The sequence below is a fragment of the Tyto alba genome, unplaced genomic scaffold (genome assembly GCF_018691265.1).
Source record: "Tyto alba isolate M040663 unplaced genomic scaffold, T.alba_DEE_v4.0 Super-Scaffold_17, whole genome shotgun sequence".
Classification (NCBI taxonomy): domain Eukaryota; kingdom Metazoa; phylum Chordata; class Aves; order Strigiformes; family Tytonidae; genus Tyto; species Tyto alba.
The window spans coordinates 9,965,579-9,991,870 of NW_024881279.1; the positions used below are offsets into that span (position 1 = coordinate 9,965,579).

The following is a 26,292-nucleotide window of genomic DNA, read 5'->3' on the forward strand; positions in this document are numbered from 1 at the left end:
GTGGTAATAATATTAATGCTAGTGTGCTTTATTGCAAGGAAGAAATTTTATCACTCCAATTACCTATGTAGAAGATTTGAAAAATTCCTAATAGGAAACAATTTAAGCGTAACTGTGAAGTTGTTATTTCAAAACTAGATGTAATCACTTACCAACAAAATGTGGTATGGCTTAATTAACGGTTGAAGTACATGAAATCTCTAGGGGGTCTGTCTGCACTACTGTTTAGGGACACACTATAACTCAAGGTAATTGAATAGCAATTAACTTGAGTTAATGAACGTACATTCTTGGGAAGACGCACAACGGTTAATGGATCAGCCTGGAATGAACCACAATTAAGCACATACCCGCTTACTTTGCTGAACAAGCATCTACTGAATGTCCACACTAGAATATATACGGCCGTTAATTAACTTGAATTAATGGGCATTCATCTCTACTCCCATTCCAACCAAAAGACACTCTGTAGATAATCCTAGGACAGCTGTTGATGTTTCATAGCTAAGGCAATTAAAGATATTACCTCTATTAACCATGGCACAAGCTTTTGTTAACTACGGGTCTTTAAAACAATGTGAGCAATAAACAGGAGTTTGAAGTCTATGAAGTGGAATTCATGTTAAATTAGTGAACTAATTGAACTAATGTGGAGACTGGCTTTCATCAAAATTTCAGACAATATGTAGGGAAAAGCCCATTTCAGCAGTGCCATGCACAGACTCCCCCTTTGCATGGTGTCAGCTTGCTGCGGAGGTGAATACTTGAACACATGGAGCCCTTAACCAGTGAGTCAGGGTCTGCATGTATCAGCTGAAAGAGAACTCGACTGTCAAGTGATTTTTTTGTTCAGAAAATAAAAAGCATTTTTATGCCAGAATTCCTTGAGTGATTGTAGGGACAGATAAGATATTTCTTGGAACTTGAAGAACACAAATATTTGAATACAGACCCAAATACAGCTAGGAGCCAAAACATGGAGAACTTGCAGGTTTAAGTGACTCTTTTAAAAGATTTGTAGTGAGCTTAACAAGGCACTAATAATGTACAAAGTCAATAACCAGAGGAGAATTTAAAAAGCAAATGTATAAGTTGTTTGCATTATCCAAAAGTTAAGTAAACAAAATTGTATTTTTCATTGATTTAGGGAACTCTGGATTACTCTAACCAACAAATTCTTTAGAAAAAAAAAACAGCATAAGATTCAGCAGAAAAAGGAATCATTGAAAATTAGTTGCTATGCAGGCAAAGCAATTACTTTTAACAATACAGAAAAGTGGAGTTCAGTTTATTCAGTGTAAATGAGAAACTGCTGCAAGATTCCTCTAAAAGTTTGGTACACCCACAGATCTGACTTGTTTGTTCAGCTACGGCTGCATTTATTCTTCATAGCCCTTTTTAAGTAAAATGTAGTTTCACTGGAAAAGGATGGCATGTAATGAAATGATGACAAGAGACCTGCAGGAAATGAAATAGCTGAAGGCTCATATGGGTAAATTTGTACTGTACAATGCAGTTTTGTGTAGGGAGCCACCAGGTCACTTATTTAGAGTTCAGTGAAGTGTTGTGCTAACAGAGTTTTAGTGCTGCCTCTGCCAGCTCCTGCACCTCGGGTGTCCCTGTGTGGCACTGGGCAGTGCCAGGCAGGTGTACCCGTGTTAGATTTTGAGGAGCGCACTCCCTCAGCAAGGGTTGGCAAGGCTGCCTGCATGGTCTGCAGGTGAGGTCTGGAGAAAAACGGAGGGTTTGGAGATGCTGGGTACTCTTGAGCTCACTACATGTGTTGGAGCAGCAATGCCACCCTTCCCACCCATCTCCCAGCCCCATCTCTCCCTCAGCGTCCTTTGCCCAGGCCCTTGGGACACGTCCTCCAAATTCATCTTGGAGAACCTGATCACCCTTCGTGGCCATGGGGCGTGTGTGCCTGTGGTCCATGAGAGGACTCACTTGGGCACACACCACTCAACACCTCTGCAGAGCTTCTGTGGCCAATTCCAGACAAAAGAGGTTTGAACTCTGGTCATCTTGAGCCAGAAATTATGGTGGAAGTAAAAATATATTAGCAGAGGGCCCTCTTTCATGTTACAGTAAACAAATCAGTTCATAGGTGACAAAGAGTTTTGTTGAAGTTTGCTTGGTCCCTCCTTGGCACATCCTTGGTTCTTTAAACTTTTCAATATGGGCAAAGGTGAAGGCTCTGAACTAAATTCTGTGAACACAATTAATGTGTTTCATTTCAGTTACCTTCATGTCATTCAGGGAGATGTCTTGAAAGAGACAAATTAATGACTATTAAAAATTTTACACACTGTTATTTTCTCTATTTACTGATGTTACATTCCATCACTTCTCCAGAAATACTTAGTCTGATGTTTAACAAGCGAAGCTATTATTATCTTAACTTATATAAGATTTTCTTCACCAATGATAGTGATTGAGAAGGGAAAAAAAACCCACCACAAACCTTTAGCAAGACTTTAACAAACTAATTGCACAGCTTCATAGTAGATGTGTGATGTACTTGTATTGTAGAAGCAGTGCCAAGCTGACGAGTAATAGAAAGAGATAAAAAACCTGAGACAAAATGAAAACATTGAGATCAGAGAAATACTCAATGAGGGGTGGGTTTGAGTCAGATTTTATTTTTGTCTTTCTGTAGGTTTACTGTAAATTGCAATATTTCTATTAAATATTGGCCCTAAACACATCAGTGAACTTTGAAAATACAGGTTGCTAATGAGTTTGCAGGTGAATCTCAATTTTCTTTCTGTTTATTTTTTTGAGTAGCAGAAATACTCCTTGTGTCTATATAATTAGTGTTTTAATGTTTGTTTTCCTTCAGTTGGGTCTGCCTTTTGAGATACTCCTTTAGTTCTTTCATCATTTCACAGAAATTAAAATTCTGCTCAAAATAACTCAAACTATCCTTAAGTTACATACAAAGCATTTTCAGCTTCCAAACAGATCTTTTCAATCTTAGTCTTAAATAAGGTCTATAAAGTTGCAAAGACTTCCACTGCCACTTCTTAAGAACTGTGGGTTTTTTCCTTTTTATTTTGGAAAAGATATTGTTGACCAGTAGCAAATACTTAAATAGTTTTTCATTTAATAGAGATATATAGGCAATGTCTTGTATTTTAAGAAATTCTAAGACTTCTGACAATGTCTTGCAGAATTTTGATCTGCAGTGTTTGCTGCTTGCATTTGGTAACAAATGTAGGAAATAAACATTATGACATAATCTTGAAGCATTTGAGGAATAAACATGGTTTTCTAATGAATGTATCCTATAGCCTACAGAAGCTTGGAATACTAATTTAAGTGAATCAGACATTTCATAATTTAGAAATTGTTTAATTAAGCAGCAAACATCCCATAGGAGTGTATTTATGTGAGCTGGTCCCATTCCCCATGTTAGAAATTTTAGATACTTTTCAAGGTTTTCCTAGGAATATGCAGTGTATTGCACTGATTGCCAAGACTGCTAATGCGTTCAAGTTCCCACCAATAACTGAAAGAAAAAAATCCGATTTTTTTTTTATAAATCTTGAGTAAGAAAATAGCCATGATATGTAGCCATAGCTATAGCTATGAACTGTACATTACTTACAGTGTCAGCAAAGACAAACTTAAAATAACCAGTTAGAATAATACACTGTAACACTTGTATTCATACCTCTTCCTTGATAACAAGTCACTGACCATACTTATGGTAGTTACTCTCATTAATAGTCCCATTCGAGAAGGATATTTATCGGTGCAATATTTTACCCAAGTATGTAAGGACTTCACAAGGTATCCAACAGCTGGCACTGAGCAATACATTCAAAAGCACATCACCAGTAATCCATCTCAATTCCTTATTTATTACCTTTGCAACTTTCTAGCAGTTTTGTCAATAAGATACTGCTACTAGCAGTGTGAGTTTATTCTTACATTAATATCCCAAATCTATCATAAGGTTCTAAATTTCCTCTGGTCACCAAAATATTCCGTTGAGCCATTTAAGCTTCCTGAAGCTACATTCTTTATCTGTAGCCTGGGAAAAATATTTTTTGCCCTATATCCCTGAGTGTTTTGAGATTAAATTCACTAAAGTTGTCAGGTACATCAGTGATGAAAGCCGAAACAAGAGAGAGAAATCTTGTTTAGGATTTAGGTGGATGGGAAGGGGAGGAAGTAAGAGTGGTGCAGAGCTCCTACAGCCATGTCCCAAGAAAAGATGCTGATGTGCAGCCTTGGTGCAGAGAGGGAAAGAAATCTCGTGGCTTCAGGCAGTACTGAAGGCAGGCTCTGGATGCTCAGCCACGGACAGCCAAAAGCAAATACAAATGTTAGCCTTGGTGTTTTTTGCCTTATGTTCTTTCAAAGGATATAAATTCCTTCTCGAGCATTTTTGGTCCCTAACCAAGTGCAGCAGTTAGTGATTATGTGTCATTATCCCCCAGTGGTTCTTCAGAAAGAAAAGTCTTATCCAGGCAGTAACAAGCACAGGCTGCCAAAATGGCCAAAAAGCTCTAAGAAGAGTCTCAGTTACCCTCAGAGCCCTGTCAGGAGCAAGATGGAGAGCTGAGTCGCCTTTTGCTGCCTCTGAGCCAGCCTGACTCTGCCTGCGAAAGGCTGCATGGAGGAGCATACCGCTGCACTTGCAACCAGCAGCGCTCGCTGACAGAAAACATTTCACTGAGTTAATTATTTTAACACTATTTTCATGTAGCCTGATCCTGTATACCATCTCCTCACATGCTGCAGTCTGCATGTAAGCATGCTGAGCGCCAGTCAGGGCTGCCCCGTGGGACGTGGCAGCTGCTCCCAGCGACGGCTGCATCCTCTTCCTGACACTTGTTTATATTCTTTGAAAACTTCCTAGGGAGCATAACCAAGGGGTTCTGCCAAACCTTGCAGAAACCCACTGGAGAATTTAACGTATTTAAATTGATGGCATCAAGTGCTCTGCTCTCCCTTGCTCATTCTGCTAGGCTGGGAGGAGTGGGCATCGCTTCTTCCTCATGCTGGTGTTGCTGGAAAACTGTGCCCAGGAGCAGCTCATGTTCGAAATGCACGTGGCCTGGCAGAAGGTTCAGTGGTGTTTCATGACCCAGATCTGAGACACTTAGTATTTATTTTGAAAGCTTTCATTATTTAGATGATTTTGGTGCTAGTGAAAAAAATTTTAAAAGCTGAGGTGAGGTTACACACAGCAGATAAATAAATAAATAAATAAATAAATAAATAAATAAATAAATATGAAGATTGTGAGTCACTTCATTTGTTCCTGATGGTGTCATGTTTTAAAAAGGAGAAGAAGAAGGAAGAAATGCTAATATCCCCAAATAAGGCATATATCTGTAATGAAGTGACACACAGAGCTTTGTTCTCTAAAGGCCAAACCAAAGTAGGAGCAATCACTCGCCTGTGACTTTAAGACTCTCTGTTTAAAAAAGTATTTTAAAAAAGACACCGTGTCTTGCTCTGTTGTAGTTTCCCCATGCCAGTCGTATATTTTTACATGCGATTTTTGGCTATTTCACATAACTGCCTGATTTCCACGCACATAATGTTGTATTCCTGACTTCCAAGAGAATTGCTTGGCATCTGGCAAAAGTCCCCTATGACTCAGTAAGCTCCCACTCAATAAATAATATGAAATTAAAAACACCCCACGCAGTGGAGTTCTGGATATGAAAAAATGCCATTTTGCCTTTATTTTCCTCAAAAAGTAAACAGTAGAAAAATTATATCAATGTTTTCCAGTTAGTTCACAGCTCAGGAAGTATAAACTACCATAATGATAATTTTGGAAATTATATCAGGAAGCGCCGTCTTGTAGGATGCTTCTGGATTTGGGATGATGACTAGCGTAATGATCATTATTTTTATTCTAGTAAACACTTCTGAATGTGCAATAAGAAGTTGTGAAGAAGACAGGGGCATTAAGCATAATGTATCTTCTGGCAAGGAGGCAGGGGAATGCAAACCACAGGGAGAAGAGAGAGTATCTGAAGTCTGAATTGTTGGCATTTGAAAGTTGCTGAAATTAACCTGTTGTTTCTTAGGAGCAGGATATATATAGTTTCTTAGCTGCAGTGCTGTAACACAACAAGGTGCTAGAGAGAAACCTTGGGAGCTCTTCCTTTAACACAGATTTCTGGTGTGACTGCTGGTGGATGCCTGACTTTGTGCCTCAGTTTCCCCTAAGAGTGCATTCATGTGTGCAGGCATGCACACAGAATAGTATGTGCCATGCACAGATGTGAGAGCGTATGTAAGGTGTGGTGGATGGCTGTATGGTAGTTCTGATGCTAAATACTTCGGGTCTGCGTGTTTGGGGAGGAGTCAATGATGACAAGCAGTGAAACTGCTGTTTAACCTCTGGCCCCCCCATAGCTGCTCCTGGGCAGTCGCAGCCCATCACGGAGCATTAGGGCAAGTTGCTTTTGGCTGTGCATCCATCTCCCCCCCCGCCCCCCTGACAAGGCACGGTGACTGTGTGCCAGGGTTTCCTCCACGTGCCATGTCCGGCTGCGGCACCCTGCCCACTCTGCCTGAATGCCTGCCACTGCAGCCTAACAGCCACAGGCACTTTGCAGAACCCCTCCATTTCCCACATCTTTGCTCTAGGGCCAGATACCACATGGGTGTAAATTGGTGGAGCAATCCAAAATCAGTAGATGCATTCCACAGATCTGATCTCATACCCTTTGCCGTGGTGAGGGACCCGAAACATACCCATATATTTTCCTCTATGAATAATTATTTGCTGGCAATTGTTCAAAAAGCAATAGAAGCAATATACTTATTTCAGCCTCTTTGGGAGCAGTGCTTTCAGTTCACGCATTTCTTTGCTTTCCCCAGAGTCTCCCTTGCTAACAATGTCATATACACACTGTAGATAAGTCTGGAAGACACTTTAAATTATTTTTCAGTATATTCTGATAGTGAAAGAGCAAAATCATATATTTTTGTGACAAATACAACTATAAAAATTCTGTGGTGGTTCCTTAGCCATAAGGGCAGCTTCTTAAGAAGGGGACTATGTATTCCTCTTAACACAGAGAATCTGATTTTAAAGCAAATTTCTTTTTAGCTACCTGTGCAAATAAATTGAATGTGCCCAATCTCCTATCTCTGTCTGAAAGTATGAGTCTTGATTTAAAAAAAAAAAAAAAAAGTCGTTAAAATAATCCCTGAAGCCACTCTGCTTCACTATAGTTGGAATCACATTTTTGAAGTATATTTTATTTCATGATATCTGTTTATTGTTTTGCCTGGCAACCCATTTATTTTCTGTTTGAATCTTGTTGCACGCTACTGAGTTCTAGGTTTATCCCAGTTATCTATAGACATCCAGAAACGATGCCTAAGTCACCTTGGAGTTACTCCACAGCAGCTGGGTAGAAGCACTTCCAGGGAGTGATTTGGGTGCTAGGTGGGCTCCGGTGCCATTTTCTCTTCCCCACTGTGGTAGCACAGGATGATTATCTTCCAAATGCAGGCTCATCAGTTAAATGTCTAACATTAGCTGAATCCTGGCTCAGAAGTTATTAATCGAGGTGCATTGAAAATATTCCTCCCCATCCACACTATTTTTTCCTGGCTTTTGGAAATAGGGGAGATGATAGCGGTAGAGAGTAAATGAAGTAACTGAAAATACAGATTCACATCTTGATTATTCTGTCTTCTGAGGCTGATGTTGCCATAGCAGCGAGTGTGTAACACAGGTGCGGTGGGTTTTGAGAAGGTCAGTGCAACGGGCACCTCCTCCGAGTTTCCCCATAGCCTGCAAATCACTCTGCTAAGATGGGATCATCAGACGTGCCTTACAGACAGGTCTTGCAAGAGTGGCAACAGCCCTGCTGAGTTTCTTCACCTGTACTCATGTTTCTGGTACCTTGAATGTTGTCATGGATCTTGAACAGGCATTTGAAACCAGACCACGTTTACACGAGCCTTATTTCTTTGAACAGAGCTGATATTATGTTCTCATTAGTGTCCCTGAGTCATTTTGGCATGTTCACATCAATGACCCAATAATTGGCCCCATTTTTAAGAGCTCACCTTCAGAAACACCACATGAGAGCTGCTACTTTCCTTTTCATATTGTCAGGCCTTAATCTGCCAGCTTCATTGCTGATCAGGGGGAATTGCTAAATACTGGATTAGTCAGAAAAATCTTACTTCAGAGTGTAAGTACAGAACACAAAAGGGATCCCCTAGGATAGAGAAAGGGGAAAAAAAAAAATCCTCCTTCTCCCTGGAAACTTATTCCAACAATGTAAAGATGAGTGAGTTCAATTCAGCTTTGGTGTGACTCAGAGGAGTGATGCCACAGAGGATGTTGTGTCCAAGTTCTTTATAGTTTAAAAAAAGAGAATTGTTTGTTCTACACCCAGAGGAGGGACATGAAGATGATCACAGGGTTGGAGCACCTCTCCTATGGGGACAAGCTGAGAGAGTTGGGAGAAGAGAAGGCTCCAGGGAGACCTTATAGCGGCCTTCCAGTACTTAAAGGGGGCTACAGGAAAGATGGGGAGGGACTCTTTGTCAGAGTATGTAGGAACAGAATGAGGGGTAATGATTTTAAACTGAAAGAGAGTAAGTTCAGGTTAAATATGAGGAAGAAATTCTGCACTGTGAGGGTGGTGAGACACTGGCACAGGTTGCCCAGAGCAGCTGTGGCTGCCCCCTCCCTGGGAGTGTTCAAGGCCAGGTTGGACGGGGCTTTGAGCAACTCGGTCTGGTGGAAGGTGTCCCTGCCCATGGCAGGGGGGGTGGGACTGGATGATCTTTAAGGTCCCTTCCAACCCAAACCATTTTATGATTCTATCCTTCATTTGGTGATTGACAGACTATCATAATTCAGGAGTATTAGACTATAATTTATAAAACCTGTTTCGGCAACCCCTTGAACTGTACAGTGGATTTATGTGCTGATTTTATTATTAAATTGATGCATTAGAAGAGTACTTTTGCCTACGAGTATAGGAATCTTTTTCTTCACTTCTGAGTGAGCACAAATTTATGCAGGATGGGACCTTTCCCTTCTAGTTATTATAATTACGGTTATGAGCCAGACTAAAAAAGATGGAGGATTCAAGAGTTACATTTGGAATATATGTTGATGATAAGATGTGAAACCTTACTGTTTGTATTGGAGCAAAAAAGCAGAAAAACGCTCAAGAGAACATGGCTCATTTTATAACGCTTCAATGCCAAAATGCTCCATAACAGGGAGTTGGGAGGCATGAAAGGCAAATTTCCATCTCTTCCCTGCTGTACCAATGGAAAGGGAAATTATTACCCTAGGGAGGAATTCTGCATATGATGGTTGTGTTGTAGTAACAATGTTGGGATTCATAATCATTTCCCCAAAAGGTCTGCTAATCTTTTTCCCTGAAAAAAATATACTCTCAAATGGGGTGGCTTATTTCATAGAAATCCTGGTTTTGTTGTGCCACACATGACCATACTTTGAGTAAACTCACTATCAGCCTGCTTTGAAAAGAAATACTGCCTGCCCAAAGTAGTTCCAGGAATATGCAATAAATTCAGAGCTGAGCTTTCTCCAAGCTCTGGCTGAACAATTTGTTTAGAAATTACTCCAACACTAGTTTGGAATTGTTTCAAGCGATGGGATTTACTTTCTTTGGACAGTTGTAACTTATTTGAAACGGTAATTGGAAAACCACATTTGATCCTGTTCTTACTGTTTCTTAGGAGTTTTCTCCTTAACATCCACTAAAGCCAATGCATAAGTTTCGTTTGCCTTCAATGACAGCTTCGTAGTGCTCTTCAAGTAATATTCATAATAAATGGCATTGGGTCTGGTGAGCATTCAGTCGATGTGGAAGGAACAGGTAGAGAGGAAAGGCACTATGGGAATGTGCACATGGAAGATGTCCCTAACACCATCGTAGCATGTGAGTCTCATTGAAATGCAGTCAAGATTTTCTGCGTCACAGCTCATTGCCGTAACTGTGAGATGTCCTCTTGGTTCTTGTGCTTTCCTTGTTGTATCCCCTCTTCTCACCTTCTGCTTCTTTTTCTGCAGTCATGCAGAGGAACTCACAAAACCAGGAGTTCCCACTGGAAAAGAAGGGCTCTGAGCTTTGCATAGGTTTGGTTTGGGCTGAATCTTACAGTAACCGTGGTGGTCTGCCAATTTCCTCCACTTGCACATAATTCCTTCATAAGTTAGCAGCCACCTGACTTTCCTGTAGCTATCACAAATTACTTCACACCTATTGAAGAAACTAAACATGCCTACATAGCTCGTACAACTTTAACGGCAGCTTCTAGAGGTCATTTTCCAGTGGATGACTCCCACAGCTGGTGTTTGTTCATTCAAGTCCATGTCTCCCTGTGACTGATTACTGCAGTGCCAGAGATTATATAGAGGTGTCTTCTCACAGAGTGTCATGAGCTTCTGGAAAGAGCAGCAAGTTATCTGCTTGCTAGTCTTGCAATTTATAATGTTGTTTTAGTGCACCAATTAGCTGCAAAGATTTTAGCCGTGCTTCATCTGTGTCTCCCTCCTTCCCTGGAGAGGGCATATATACTGTCTCACAGTGATGCAAGGAGTTTGGGCTCACCTTCCTTCACCCACTGATGTCTCAGCATAGCTACCCTACGCTTTACCTATCTCCTTTACATGAAAACACTACCAGTAAGACATCTGACAGGGACATCTGAGGTCAATAAGCAGGCAGAAGAAGAGGGAAACAAATGCCAGTTGTGGACATGAGACCTCATAGTGCAATATAAAGCATAAGGATGTATCTGTGCATATAGGAATATGATCATATATGATGTGTAACACTATGCTGGCTTGTTTTCTCTACTGTCTGCACAAACCTGAGTCCATACATGAGGTCTGAAAACAAGGTCTTATATCAGAGGAAGAAGCTGTCACATACTGTCTCCTTACCTTGGAGTGTATGTTTCTCTGGATTGTGCTTTGTAACCAACTTTAACTTTATAGGACTGGTGCTGCTTGTAGGTGTTTAGGGTCTCCTGGCTTCCATAGCAAAATGTTGCCACTGATCCACAGCTGAATACTGGGATCTTTATTGAGATGACAAATTAACTGAAGAAAATGAGGAGAAGGGGGGAGGGCAGATGGTACTAGAGCAAGTAGGTGATTGAGGCTGTGAAGAACTGGCAACGATGTTTATCTGTACAGACCTTCCTTAAATCTGTGGAATCTGGAAACATTTAATGTCAAGTCCGAGGTAGAAGAACAGCACAGAAATCTTCCCAGCAGGGGAAGAAAAAACCCAGGTCACCTGCATTTGCTATTTTTTTTCCTAACTTTGGATGTATTGAGGTGTGTAATAACTTGCACATATCTGGAAGCAATGCAGAGCACAGCAATCAATAATACAAGCAACGATAATCAGGTGTTTCAGCCATCTGACAGGAGCAGTCTCCAAGGATAATTCTCTCCCACAGGACATTGCCAAACATAACCTCAGTTTATTCCTAGTAAAAAAGTAAATGCTTACCTGCCGTGCAGAGACAAACCTTGCCAAATTGCCAACCAAGTTTTTTTCTCCTGAAAACTGAAAAGGGATGGAAGTGCAGGAAAAAGCATGGGCAAACACCCACAACTGGTCATGGTGGTGGCCAGCAGACAGCTGGAGCTCTCTGTGTTCCCCATCATCAGTGTTCCTAAAATTTGCAAAAAGACCTCAATAAACAGCAAATTTGCCTTCTATGTTCAGATGTGCCAGGAGAGCAGAGGAAGAGCAGAGGAGCATGAGGCTGAACTTATTGGTTGTAAAGAACAAAGCATCCTGGCAAAAAGGACCACAGTGAATGCATGTTATCACCGCCTTGCTTTTTGACTAGGTTAAGCTGAGGTGCGAGCCCAGCCTGATCTAATAAAGATGCCCATGAATGGCAGTGGCCACTGAAAATTCCCCCTGTTCCTGTGTGTAAGCAATACAGATTGGTGCAGCTAATACCACTTCCAGGTATTCACCACAGCAATTACACGTCTGTGGTTGGGTTGACCGATTTTTGTTATGCTGTTAACTGAATCTCACAGCTACCAGCCATACAATTTAAAAAAAAAAAAAAAAACCAAAAAACAAACAAACAAACAAACAAAAAACAAAACAAACAAAAAACAAAACAAATAAAACAAGGTAAGACACAACTGCTAAAAGAGAAAACAAAAAAAGCTAGGCTTTACCCACATGTATAGCCACATTGCTAACCAAAAGGCAGAGAGGGGCCTTGGTGATTAAATAGCAGCAATGCTGAGCTATTCCCTTGACATTAGCACCATCATTTGTAATTGGTTGTAAAACTGAGTTGCTTCTCAAGCTACTAAAAAAAAAAAAAAAATCCTTTCTCATTTAGCATCACCAAAACGACATTTATGTTATTCAGGATTTTACCATTGCTGTCCCATTTCAACACAGAGCAGTCAGCAATAGCACATAAATTTTTATGCCTGCCCATTACAAGGCATTGCATAAAAAGAGAGGGGGCGTAGATGATAAAATAGATGTGAAGGTTTTCACCATGCCCTAACCAAATAATTCAAAGCAGGTGGTAATAGAAAGTTTCTGACTCTGTGCCTCCTGTTTGTAGCTGGCCTACTGGAAGCTCCCACAAAGCTGGCTTGTGCTTGCACAATAAAGTCATTCCCTCTCTGCTGAGGAGTCTGCTAATAAAAAGGGGAGAAACAAATATTGTCAGATGTCAGTGTATCAAATAATCAACACTGGGGTTTTTTTTTCTTATTCACAAGCAATAGAGTGGTAGATGTGCATATACTGGTCACAGACACAATGTTTAATAAAAACTCATGGTGTCTGTCACCTTGGGCAGCTTTCTGCTACATTTTACAGGTCATGGTCCATGAAATTTCATAGGAACTTTCATATATATTCTCTGTAGCAGAGTATGACATTTATTTGTTATTAAAGCATATAATTTAGGGAGGATGAAGATGCTTTATCCAAAACAAGATGTGAGGTAGTCTTTCATACTATGATTTCTCTCTAATGTATCTGTATTTTGGGATCTCTATATAATTCTGCAAGCTGCTTATTTTTTTTCTAATAGGAAATAATAAATGAATATGATTTAATAATGATTGTACTGTAAGAAGCCAGGATACTCATTAACTTTAAGCTCAGGTTACAACCTTTGCTTGTCTTTTCACCTGCTGACCCAAACTGTCACTACAAAAAGCTGTCATCTTTAATCATGAGAAACATGAGCAGCAGAGAGTTAATAGTGGTAACAGTCAATGCTAAGTATTGCATGCTGATTCCAAACACCAGGGAAGTCAAAAGATAATGTCTGCTGGGTGCAGCTTTTATTAGTTTAGGCATCCACAGGAGGAGAGAAAGATGAGTGGGGATCAGAGGTTGAGAAGAGTAACATGGGGAAGTGCCTCTTTTTCTCCAACCCAGTGGTTTTGTAAGAGAATACACCTTGTTACATCACCTAAATCAAAGGTGTTCTTGATGTTTTGCGTGTCGTACATTGTCCTGATACCTCTCTGGGGATGTGTAGGACCTGCTAGCTGTGAGCTAGATGTCCCATATGTGTGTTTTTCATATATAAAAATCCTATGGGGGGCACTTTGGAGACAGAGAAGGAAGAAAAACACACAAGAGAGGAGCAGAGTGGAATTCTGGATTGGGATTATTCACTACTTGGGATAGAATATAGTCGTGAGCCATCAAAATTGCTGGCATTTACCATAGCTTCAGTGGTGACTTGACAAGTCCCTTTATCCATTGGTCCATGTTACTGGTAAAGTATTGCCCCACTTCAGCTCAGGACTGAACCCTGGTTGTAGTCAGGATTGTGCATCCACAGAGGTGGTCATTCTTGCAGCTATATGTGGCCTACACCAGCAAATATGACCTGCGACTTTTCTTAATGAAACCAGAGAAGACCCTGCAATGTGAAAGGCCTCAGGGCTCATAACCTTCCTGAAATATCTATTCTGGGAAAAAAAATGTAGGTTTTTTAGCAGCACAAAACATGTGGGGGTCTTTAGATAGCTGTAATAATTCCTACTCACTCGAATCACAAAGCATACTGCTATGATAATTTAATCTGGGATTTTTGGTGCGTAATCATATTTCACTCATTTTCCTTCATCCTTTTGCTTGAGATAAATGAACCCCTTCTGTGCCACCACCAACCCAGAATTCATAAGCCAATATTTTACATCCAGGACAAGGAATGTAGCAAGTCGCACTTTATGAACCATCTCTCAATCAGTAGCGTTTTTGGCATATGTCTCTATGTAATGTTTACTTACAGCTTTCATTTCAAAATGAGATGACAGTGGTCATTTTATTGCCCGGCAGTCCTGAGCCTGCCTCTGTTCATAAAACATCATGCTCTGTCAAGAAGGACCTTTACTTGGCAGGGTACACCCTGGGAATGATACTTTCTGGAACAAGAGAACCTCTGGTGAGTGACCAGTGTCACTTCTGATCCATGCTACATCTTTGATTTTTATCCCTCCAAATTCATGCCTTTTGGCAATAGCTCATGCAAATCTGTTTGGGTTCGCTATTCACCTTTAATGACAGTGATTCCTCTTGAAGTGCTGGAGGTGTACACGCAATGGGAGGAAGAGGAATTAGCCAGATGTGGTTTATTTTTTGCAGCTGGATTAGAAAACATGCAAGACATATCCAAATACATGTGGTTTTTCTGGATTTTCCCTGTCTTCTCTTGATCTTCTTAGGGCTTCTACCCAAGTAAATATCCCCTTCCTCTAAAATCCCTGAAACAGCTGTGAGTTAAGCACTGAGGTTGCTCTTATGATTTTGATTTTAGTGCTTAAGCACATGCCTAGCAGCACTTGAGAAGGAGGCAACTCAGTCCCTCTCAATGAGTCCCTAAATTGCACAATGAGATGCCATGGAGTCAGTATGGCATGTCCATATTTATAGATCAGTAATTCCTCCAGATTACTACTCCTGCCATCCTGCATGACCCTTGGCTTCAACATCTCTCTCACTGTAAACATGAAGCCTGTTGCCTGGAAGTGCTGGTATGTGTTTCCCTCATTGCAATGTCCTTCCCATGCTGAGCTCCAGCTATTGTAGGTTTTGTGATTATTGTACCCTGCCGTATCTTGGAGGCCTTGAGGCATCATATAGCATCATTCTCCTGCTTCTCTAGCCTGGAAAAAAAAAAAAAAAAAAAAAAAAAAAAAAAAAAAAAAACAACAGGTGGAAGGATTCCTTAAGGGGTATGTTTGAAGATTGCCATGGCAGTTCTTGACTACCCAACTCTTGGTCATTTTCCAATCTTAATTTATACATATGGAGACAGAGCTTTTGCTAGTGTCAGTCTCAAATCCTAGTGATGTCAGTCAAATCTACGCTAAAAGGTGTTCTTCAGACTTTTTTTTCTCAGGAAAAAAAAAACAACCTACCTCAATCCTTGCAGACTTTGACAATCACTCTGAATCTTAGAAATAATACCTTGCATTTGATGTGGTTTTGATTATATATTTACCTGTGCAATTTCCTACCCACACCATGTTTCTTACAAACACACACACCTTTCCAAACAGTTATAGCCTAAATGAACCTAAATCCCTCATCTTAGTAAAAGTTACAACTTTCACAAGTTAAAGGTGAAATATAGTTTGGTCCAATTCTGCTTTGTGCCAATGTATCAGTATACCTGTCTTATTGCATAAAAAACATAAGAGAAACTCATATAAAAATTTGACATATATTTTGTTTGCTATTATGGTTTGTCAGATGTTTCATTACATCTTGGATGCACATAACTAAACAATTTCTAAAGAAAAGGGACTATTTGCAGTCATCTGCCAGAGGCCTGCAGCTGACATGGAGGAGGCAGTGGAGCCTGGGAAAGGGGTGAGGACTGATAGCTGCAACTGTGAAATCTGAATGAGGAGAGAACAGAAGTTCATGTTACATCAGTCACTTTGCTTGGCCAACGGACTTTGCAGTGATTGCTTGAAGGGCATGAGAATGACTCAGGAGACCCAAACATTTGCATACAGAGGTTGAGATTGCTGGGGTGTGCTTGGGCTATGCAAGGAGCAGAGTGAGGGCTCAATCCTGAGCTGATCATCGTGGGAGAGAAAAGTGAGGAGTTAGCCCAAGACCGGAGAGCAGTCTGCTGAAAAGATATTCCTGTCATATCATTGCTTCTCCCAGAGCAAATATTTGCATAAATATATATTCGAATAAAGCTGTGTAGCATCTCAGCAATATCAAAAGCACAGGAAAGACTGTGAGACTTGAAACTAATCAACAGGTTTCTTTTTGCTGGAAGGGCCAATAGCCCTAAAGAAATGCCACCAAAGAGTCCATGTTTTGCAGAGATTTCCCCAAATAACGGGTCAAATTCCCTACCACATTTTATTGCAATACTCCTACATAGCCAGACGTTATTTTGTTGGTTCAGTGGAATGAATCATGTATTCTCTGTATGGAGTTCAGTAGAATTAATCACATAATCTTTATATGGATTTGCTATGAATGAGAAGGTATATTAATATACAGGCAGCCAGTGAATATTACAGTGCATAGTTTCCTGTTAACACAGATCATCACTGCATCTCTTAGAGTAGAGATGACTAGCTTAAAAGAACATCTTTCATCTGTGTAAATGGTTTACTAGGGGGCATTGCAGATTGGTCTGAATAGAATGTTTTTTTCACAGAAACAGAGCTAAAAGGATAACACAAGTTGTTGCATTCTCTAGTGCCTCCCAGTGCTTTACATGTTATCCTCTAGGGGGAAAAAAAGAAAAGAAAAAAACAAAAAGCTATTGGCAGCCTGGTGAATTTAGTGATTGTAACTAATGGGGTTGTTTCTTTTTGTCTGTGTTTTAGGATGGAATGGGGAACCTCAGAATCACGGAAAAGGGTCTAAAGCTTGAAGGAGATTCAGAATTCTTGAAACCTCTCTACGCCAAAGAAATCCGGTCAAGACCAGTAAGTTATCAGGAAAGGAATAAGCACGTTTCTGTAGCCCTAACAGTAAGAAACCATGATGTGGCGTACTTATTGGATAAATTACTTTGGCCACTCTATAGAAATGTAATTTGAGGAGTGAGGCAGTGAGTGTCCTTTGAGGATTTCATTCAGATAATATATCCTCTTGCAATGTTGATATATGTGGGTGTAGTTTGTGTAAACCACAGTTAAAATGCTTTCAGGACCTTTGAAGTTTCACATTATCTTTTTGTCTCCTTTTGGGATAAATCATAAATAACCCTCAACTGAGAGACCTGATATTGCCGAGGTAGAGGGATGGCAGGCAGTTGTGAAATTCAGCTTGTGTTTAACTAGTTACTCCTCAGAGAGCAGAGAGGAGATGCCTTGGCACAAGGGCCTGATCTGTTGTTAGCTGGCACTATAAACCCATATTATGTGCTCAATCCTATTTCACGTTGTGCTTTAAAATCATGTGCAATTAAGATTCAGTGCTGGTAGGAGAGACTGTTTGACAAAAGTGGCAAGGATGTTAACAACTGAAAATGAGAAAGAACCCAAGTATGATTGAAGTAGCATTTTCATTGACTCTTTGTGACTTTTACTCTTTCTAATGCCATTGTCTTTGTCCTGAGTAGCTTTAAAATAACTGAAACGTATTACAGAGAGTTTCCAGGATCCTTCTCAGAAGATGTCATCTGTCTTGTTTCCTGATCCAAAGTGTTAATTTGAGTCAGATACCAACCTCGCATTTTGATAACAATGGCAGATAGCTAATTAAATAAAGTTAACATCCCTTTATCTCAGGATTTCAGTGCTCTTGTAGAAATTGGAACTTGTAGCATAATCAACACAACAGCCAGAACAGTATCTGATCTAGGTATTGAAGGTTGTAACCTCTATAAGATGGCTAGGAATTGATTTGAACGAGCATAATCATTTAGGAAGAAAAGTTAATAAGAAAATGTTCATATCTATAAATGTTTTCATCCCTGAATTAAAACAGAAACATAGAACCTTACATGTCATATGCTGTGTAACATAAAATGTGTGGGAAAGGTGCAGCACTCAGTTTGATAAATAGACTGCCAAATTGCTACTTACATTTCTTTTTCTCTAGTTAGATTACTGGAAATAATATTTGATTACTAAGAAAACTGAGAACCACTTCTTAATACTGGGGAGTCTTCTGTTTTCATATTATCGTTTTTGTCTGCATTTTAATATGGCAGGTGGGACAAAAGGTGTCCCCTTCTTGAGGTTATTAAACTAGTTTCAACACCACTGACAGTTTAATGAATGCATGGAACAAGAAATATAAGGTGAGGGCTGTGTGTATGTTCCTTGCTTTATCCCTCCTCCAGAATTAATTTTGCTGTTAGCCAGGGAAGGATCTAGCCACAAGCCAGAAGGTCTGATCTACAGCCTAGTGAGTGAGCATCCCTGCTGGCTTCAGTAGATGAGTCCTGGAAACTGTATTAACTGTATAGGTACATAAACCATGTGTATGATTTTTCTGACTTCTCAGTGGAGTTAAACCAGAATAGGCTGTGCTGACTTCCAGGTTGATCATAATGCTGGAATTACATTTGGTCTGGGAGAAACAGGGTCAATACTATTGATATTCTGCTTTCTTGTGATGTCTGTGAATTTGACCTCTTGTAAGCAAATGAACGGGTTGCAGTCAGTCAAATGATGATAGTTATGGAATATTTGAAAACATTAAATAATCAACACTATATTTTTTTAAAGAACAGTCATAGAACCCAGTATTCTCTTGGAGGGAAGCATGCTAACGGTTCCTGAACTTGACAAATATTGCTAAAATAAAGTGCCAAACCCAACACTCAGCAGTACAGATGAACATCCATACCAATTCCATAGTAATCTTTTCTGGGTTTTCAGAAGTGCATAATGTGGCTTCAAATATGCAAAGTGTCATAGAAACAATATGACAAATAACAGTAAAGAGCATCCCAGAAATAAGCTGACATCTAATATTTTTCATATGTTTAATTAAGCAACATAAGTGTTGTATGCAGTAATAGATAATGGTTTTATATAAAGGTCAAAAGACTTTCAGACACTGGTTATTTATAGAACATTTTAATTAAAACAAAAAAAAACAAACAAACAAAAAAACCCAACAAATTTAATTTCACTGTGGTTCTGTGTAGTAGATGGCAGGGTGCTGGTGCTGCATGGAAATGGCAGGGGAAGAATTGCTTTTTCTGTAAGTGATTGCAGTCCCGTGACCTCCGTGGAGTGGGTTTTCCCACTCATGTCTCTGCAGTGCTATTCCCCAATCTGTCCTGCTGCCCTGCTGTGAACAGAGCTGTGCAATCCCTGCCAAAATATCTCCAAAACATCAACTGTGATAATTCTTGAAAGCCTAAATTTGTCACTGGTGCCTCTTCTTATCTGCTGCATCTTTTAAGTCCCAGGAAGGTGGTAATTACAATTACACACAGACTTGCTTTCCTAGGAGCTGTGACTTCTGGTTTAAAGGTAGTTTTGAATTTCCACTTAAAAGTGGATTTCTTTTTCAATTTAATTTGGCAGAAAGAGAAGACCAAGGTTTAGAGAGGAGGACAAGCCCTCAAATGTCATCCCAAGAGACTGGCTGTGTGAGAACCTCTGAGTTTCTGTAGTTTGTGTCTTACAGAACTCTAGTAGGTACTGCTCTCTTCATCATCTTCTGGACAGAGTAGTGGCATTTAGCTGGGCTCCTTTTGGAAGGTAACTTATTGCATCTGAAATTACAACGAAGAAGAACTGAATCTGTTGTACTGTGGCATGTAACTGATGACAGTCCAACAAAGGCATCTTTCTGGAAGTCCCTCCAAAAATGTTAGCAGAAGGATTGGACTGATGTGGTTCGGTCCTGTGCCCAAGAAGTGGCCATTAAAGTCACTGACATGAACTGGCTTCTTAAAGTTGCTTCCATCCAGTCTCTTTCTGCGTCACCGCTCCTCCTGTCTCAGGAATGGCACCCTGCAGGCTTGCTTTCCTTTTCCCTAACCCATTCAAGAGTGACCCCCCAAAAATCCCTCTCTCTTCATATAACGAGGGTCTCTGTTCCTGTTGTTTCCCCAGTCCTGGATAAGTAATATTGGGTTTATAGTGCCTCCTGGATTAGGAACCTATTTCTAAGCATAAGAGCTTGCAAATAAACATAACCTTGTTACTGCATGAACCTAAAGTTTATCTGGAGATCAATGAATAGTAGCTGGTGGTAGCAGTGTTTGCACCCTTGTAGTCTTGTTTTAAAGAAATTAGATAGATGCATTCCCTTTTCCAGGAGTGTTCAGAGCATCTTAAACTCCCATCTGAACATACTGCACACTAAATAGTATTTTCCATGCCACTTGCATGGAACATGAGCATCTTGCTGCCTTTAATTAAGAAGTTAACTGGACCATGAAGTATTGTCGATGTAAATAAAAGTGATTTGTACTTAGTCAAGAAGGTGCATTAGAAATCCTTGCATTTCTTTACTTGTACATAAATTATGGAAATTATTAAAAATTGGAAGGGTCATCTATAAACCCATCTGTAGCTCAGCTGCACTGTCACTCTCAAAATGTAGCTGTCTTTCTAACTGTTGTAATTTATCGTGGACTATCGTGTGAACCATCTGCTTCCTTATAAATCAGACAAACTTTGACTGAAAGTTGTACGCAGCAGCATGAATTGTTAATTTCATGTGCTGGAAAGCAGTGGCAACAGTTTTGTGGTCTTCAGTCTTCATTGCCTTAATTTGAACAGAAATTTAAAACTGGAAGTTTTCCTGCCTTTGTTGAGAAGAGCTGCTAACAAGCATGTTACTTGAAACTTAGCGTGAGCACAGATTTAGCTTTCTTTGTGCAGTTGGGGCTTTTTGAACCTTGCCACATCCAGGTCTGTAAGTAATTTAAAAGGGGCAAGACAGAGAACAGCCTATGTGCATTTTCTATTCCAGTAACAACAGCAATAAAATCCTGTGCTGTGATTATACAGGAAAATCAAGTTAATTACTTCTCTCAGGAGCTGTGTGACAACCAATGAGATGATTATCTCAGCTTTAGGAAGCAGAGGAAGACATTGCCATGGTAGGATTAAGGCAGTTTTGCCCTCTCAATGTTCGTTTCAAGTGCATAGGTAGAAAAAATAAACCTGTTTGCAAATGTTTACACCTGAGCTTAAATTTTCTTACCCTGAATCCTTTTAAATATGAGCATGTATTTACCTGACAAATAATTTTTGCAGTGTAAAGCTCTTGACTGGAGTCCTGCCCATTCAGCTCTCGTGCAGACTCTCATACTGGTGGGTGGGTCTGGGAACACAGATCTAAAGATGGGCACCAAACTTTCTTGTCCATCCTCTGCTACCTGGGGGAGCTGCAAGCTATTCTGTTGTTGCACTGGTATAAGTGATGGCAAAATTCACTGTACAGATCTTGAGGAGATTTTAAGTGTCCTTTAAAAGAGGTCTCATGGTGTATTTATCTGGTTTCATGTTGAAGGTCTGCTTCCCATTATTTTTAATCAACTGAAAAAAGAATTTAAAAGAAGACTTCTATACACCAAAGAAAAAATCCTGAGGCAGAGTATAGTGTCTTTTTTATTTTCCCTTCTTTGGGTGATGGTAGAGGTCCCTGTCCTGCTCACTGTGGCAATGAGTTCCTCACTGAGAGCAGCATGCTTGCTCAGAGAGTTGGAGTGAAACTGGTCTAATTTGAAGCTGTATGAAGTAACTGGTGACTACAGTGGAAGAAGGATTCGGCCTGTCATTAACATTTGGCTGTGATTCTGCAAGGGCACCTGTTTGGCCTAAAAAATTCACAGTTGTGAATTAGGGCTGATAACTACTGTTCCCTTTACTGATGTTTAGTAAGTTCTCATCAGCATAAAAGCTAGACTAGCAAGTGCATAAAATATGCTTGTCTGTACTTTACATCTTCCCCAGCCAGTATCTGAATGATAGAAATTTTAAAGGAAGCTTTTAAGAGTGATAAATAATGATTTTGCCAATGTACTTGTCTCACTATGTTCAGATCTGGAAGAAGAGTGGTATAATTTTAAAGCACAGAAGCAGTTCTGTAATGGACGTATTCTTTGGTATTATTTGCTCTGCAGGTCTACCTGCCTCAAAGCTAAAAATACGCACTGAAAAACAATGAACCATGTATTTGGATTAAACAATGACATGTGCCCACAATGAGGCACACCTGCCTCATAGCCATAAATACATATTTATAAACAATATAACATACTAATTTGGATTAAAAGGCAACATTCACCCATGAGGAAAGGCAATGCAGATGGCAAGATAATTGCAACTTTGTATGATGCTCAAACTGTGTATTAGAAATCTAGCTTTCAGGAAAGGCTCAGGTAGATAGCATGAAAGAAGGCTGCTATTTTTTAAGAAGACAGAATAATTCCTTTTCTTCCTTTGTCAGAGTTTACAGAGCAATAAAAGGATATTGAATTAGTTCCTGATGATTTGGTCTAGCAAAGCGCTTAAGGATTTCAGCACGCTCACTGAAACCATCACAGGGTGGAAATGAAGTTTGTCTCGCCGTGCTGCTGTCACTTAGCAGTCTCTGTGCACCCCCACCATCTCTTTGGCCATTACTCCTCCCAGTGTTTAACTATTCCCTTAGTTCTTCAAAGAAGAGAGGAATCTTATTTGCACATTATGATACGAACAAGCCTGTAAGAGCTCCTGGCAGCTCCTGGAGATATTGATCTCCTGGCATTTGCCTCTGGGACAGTTCAGCTACCACTGCAGCTGCAGGTAGAAAAAACTCACACTATCTAAGGTTGACTTCTGAAGCACGATACTTCTCTAGCTGCATATTCATAGCTTACTGCTTCTTGGTTGATTTTTGGCAGCAGATAATAAAATATTGTTTAAAAGCTCTAATAATTGAAAAAAAAAAAAAAAAAAAAAAAAAAGAACAAGGTTGATAGTGATGGCACAGGCAACAAAAGAAAGCTTCTTGCAGCTGTGCCTGGCCATCTCATATTCTCTCTATAGGGGTTTGTTAAGCATTCGTTGTGGCACCACTCCAGATACCTTGTTGTTAGAATCTGTGCTAGTGTGCTTTTTGCTATAAATGTCTCTCTCAGTTTGGTCAGTTTGAGTCTTGCTTGTCTGACAGCTATCAACAGAGAGGAGAGCTGGCAGTCAACAGGACAAACAGTAAAAATAAACAGAAGCAGCTGAGCAAGTTGCAAAAGGCATCATTTTGGCAGAAGCGTCCTCACCTGATGCACGGATATTGTTGCCATCACCATCCAAAGCAGATTCGAATCCTCATACGGCAGTAGGCTGTGAGTGTCCAATGAGACTTATAAAATTGGTATGCTCTCCTTTCATTCTTAGGCAATAAAATCCAGAGCCTACTTCAGACTGAACCTTGGTTGCCCCACTGCTTTGAGGGCACTTAGTGGCTCTGTGATATTTACAGTGTGCCGAAAAGGTGGAAGTTTAAGTGAAATTTTACAACAGCTATGAAAACATTTCCCTTTAACTTCATAGCAAAATTGGCCAGACGGCTTCCAGCTTCAAATTTTGAGAGAAATTTTGTAAGCTGGGTGAAGGAGTACTTCAAATAACACCAGGATTAAATCTTGCTTTGTCGGTTCCCTGTTGTTTGTCTAACTAGCTGGTGGTTTGTGCCACATGCTGAGAGCACAACAGGGAACTGAAGTATCGCACCAGCTGCAAAATCAGAGTATCCCAAAGAAGAGTCAGAGACAAAGCTCTGAACTAAATAAACTTTTTGAAATAACTCCACAAGTTGCATTTCAAAGCAGAATCTTGTGGAGGTTGCCTATGGCATTTTGAAAAGGATTTCATTAAATGTTGCTAACTTGTCATAAGCTCTCTTAAATGGAAGGGTAATGGCTCATAACATTTGTAAGCTTTTTAATTTCATGCAATATGAGCAGTGTAATCAACACCTATTAAAGTCAATCAGCTGTGCCAAGTGGGCTACCTACCTCGGCTTTTGTCTATATTTTCATCATGGGTACACCTCTGAACTAACTCTGGGAACAACATGTTTGTACTTTCTTATCCTAACATCAGTGGAGATTTCATGTCCAGAAATCCCAGTATGGTCACTGAAAAAGTATCTGAACCCATAAGTTGAATAAGCACTTTATTGTCAGTGGTTTTCACCTTCTAGGAAGGGAGTTTGGGCCATGGAGTTGATGTGGACTAGTTAACATCTCCAGAGCTAAACATGAAGGAGATAGACGAAGGAGATGGAGAATTTCCCAAATTATCTCCCAGTGTGTTTGAACTTCTCCCTTTGACAGTTGAAATTTCTCTTCTTGAGCTGGTTGTGTGAGGAGAGGGGAGCTGTTCAGATCATGTGTTCATTTTTCTGTTCTGATCCGATTCTCATCTCCTCTTCATTTTAAACATTTGCAGCTGGACTCTGCTGCCATAAAACCGAGTGATCTGCATCACAACATAAAGTGAGCCACTGGGTTAAGGCTGGGTGCTCTGTGGTCTCTAAGCTTTTGCATTGCATTTTTGACATGATCCCAGAAATTGCTTGCATTTCAGCTGTGAAGAGGACAGTGGGGCTAAGTTTTGTGTTGGGCCTGTATTTCCACAGAAGTGTTGCAAATCAGCTAACATCGTGTTTTCAAATGAATCATGAACCTTGAGACAGCAGTGCAGACACTAAAACCTAAAAGAATAGAATAAACATTTTATTTCATTTATTCCCCACCCACCCAAAAAAAAAAAAAAACAAAAAAACAAACAAACAAAGCAAAACAAACTACAAAAACAAAAACAAAAACAAAACAAGCATGGAATTGTTGATTTTAAATTTGAAAGAAGAAATGTATAAGCTGATTGAATTTGGCGGGCAGTTTCTTGCTTCCTTTGGACATGCACCACTCTTCTGGTGTCTGTTATTTCAGCTTCAGCTTGGCACCTTGAATTTGCATGCTACCTCTATGAATTAACTGGGAACCTACTGTGAAGCTCATTTTTCCTAGTTAGCCATTTATTATGGCCTCTCAGTATTCCTACAGGCTTATAAGCCTTCAGAATCTGTACATTATTTTGTATATATATCTGTAACTTATTTTTGTATGTTAAGCTGATATTAAAAAAAAAAAAAAAGGCACAGTAGGTTTACTGGGGGATTCATGAGTGCAGGACACATCAGTCACACCTACTGATCATGGGATTTCTCTTGCTGACTTGTATTGCTGGATAGGTATTACTGTTAAATGAGAAGCTGTGCTGATAGTTGACTACAGCTGACCTGAACCAGCCCATGGGATTGAACACATTCGTAGAGTAGCCTTGAATTCTCAGTCCAAAACTTGATCCAAATTTCACCTTAAACTGTAGCCTGAGAAAAAAGTAAGCCTTACAAAGCACCTGAAACTGCTCAGGGGAAAACTTGTGCGAACATTTACTGCTGCATTTCTCTCTCTCAAGGGCAAAGGCCTTTAGTTTAAGGACTTACTATGTCTAGACATTGCTGCTGACGATCAAGATTCTGGTTGCTTTGGAAAGGCTGAAATATTAAAAACAACTTCTTAAACTAAAAAGGAAGAAGGAATAAAACTTTATACAGTATGGATAGAGAGAAGGTAGAGGCAAACAGACAAAGGAAACACTAAAAAGACAAATAGCAAGATCCAATTATAAAGAAAAAGAATGTTTTTCTGGTATTTCCAAGAAGCCTCCAGGGTAGAGCTTTATGTCTTCTTACCACAGGACAGAAAACACTTCTGCAACTCTTCTGCTGATCAAAACTATTTCAGCAGCAAAGTTATGTGTTTTACAAGGCAAGTGTTACTTGACAAGACAAGCTGTGCTGTCATTAGAAGTGCAGGCACACACAACTGGTTTTACAGACAGTTCAGTTTGTGTGTTCTTTGATTTGCAGCAGAAGAGGAAAGCCAGACCTTCCAGGTTTCATTTACTCGTTGCTATGCCAGTAATAAGAGTTTCTCTGATTGTTCTGTTTCTAAATGACAGATGTTGGATTTGGAGATAGAACAACACAGACAAAGACAAGAACAACTCTAAATTTGCTCCTGTTCTTTTAGGGCAAATTAGTCACAAGTCTTGGGAAAACTGACTTGCTGCTTTTGAAAGTTTTCTTTAAGATTAAATCTGTAAGATTTCTTTAGCTGTTAACATCTCCGTGGTTGGAACATCTCTATTTTTGATCTGTTTGTCTGAGGCTGTGCCTGATTGTCTACTCCCATGTACGCTAGTGGCTTTCAGAAAGGGACAATCCCACACCAGCATTAGTGGCACAGTGTTGGAGTACAGGACACTACCATATGTGTATG

At 39.9% G+C, this 26,292-nt stretch overlaps 1 protein-coding gene across 8 annotated transcripts in view; it reads left to right on the forward strand.

Annotated features, from left to right (window-relative positions):
• Positions 1 to 26,292, forward strand: part of SGCD (sarcoglycan delta) — a 363,788-nt gene that overhangs the window by 246,350 nt on the left and 91,146 nt on the right. For all 8 annotated transcript variants that reach the window (XM_042790217.1, XM_033006094.1, XM_033006098.1 and 5 more), the window contains one exon: positions 16,865 to 16,966. In XM_042790217.1, the coding sequence (XP_042646151.1) occupies positions 16,865 to 16,966 (102 nt within the window). The remainder of the gene's footprint in view (positions 1 to 16,864; positions 16,967 to 26,292) is intronic.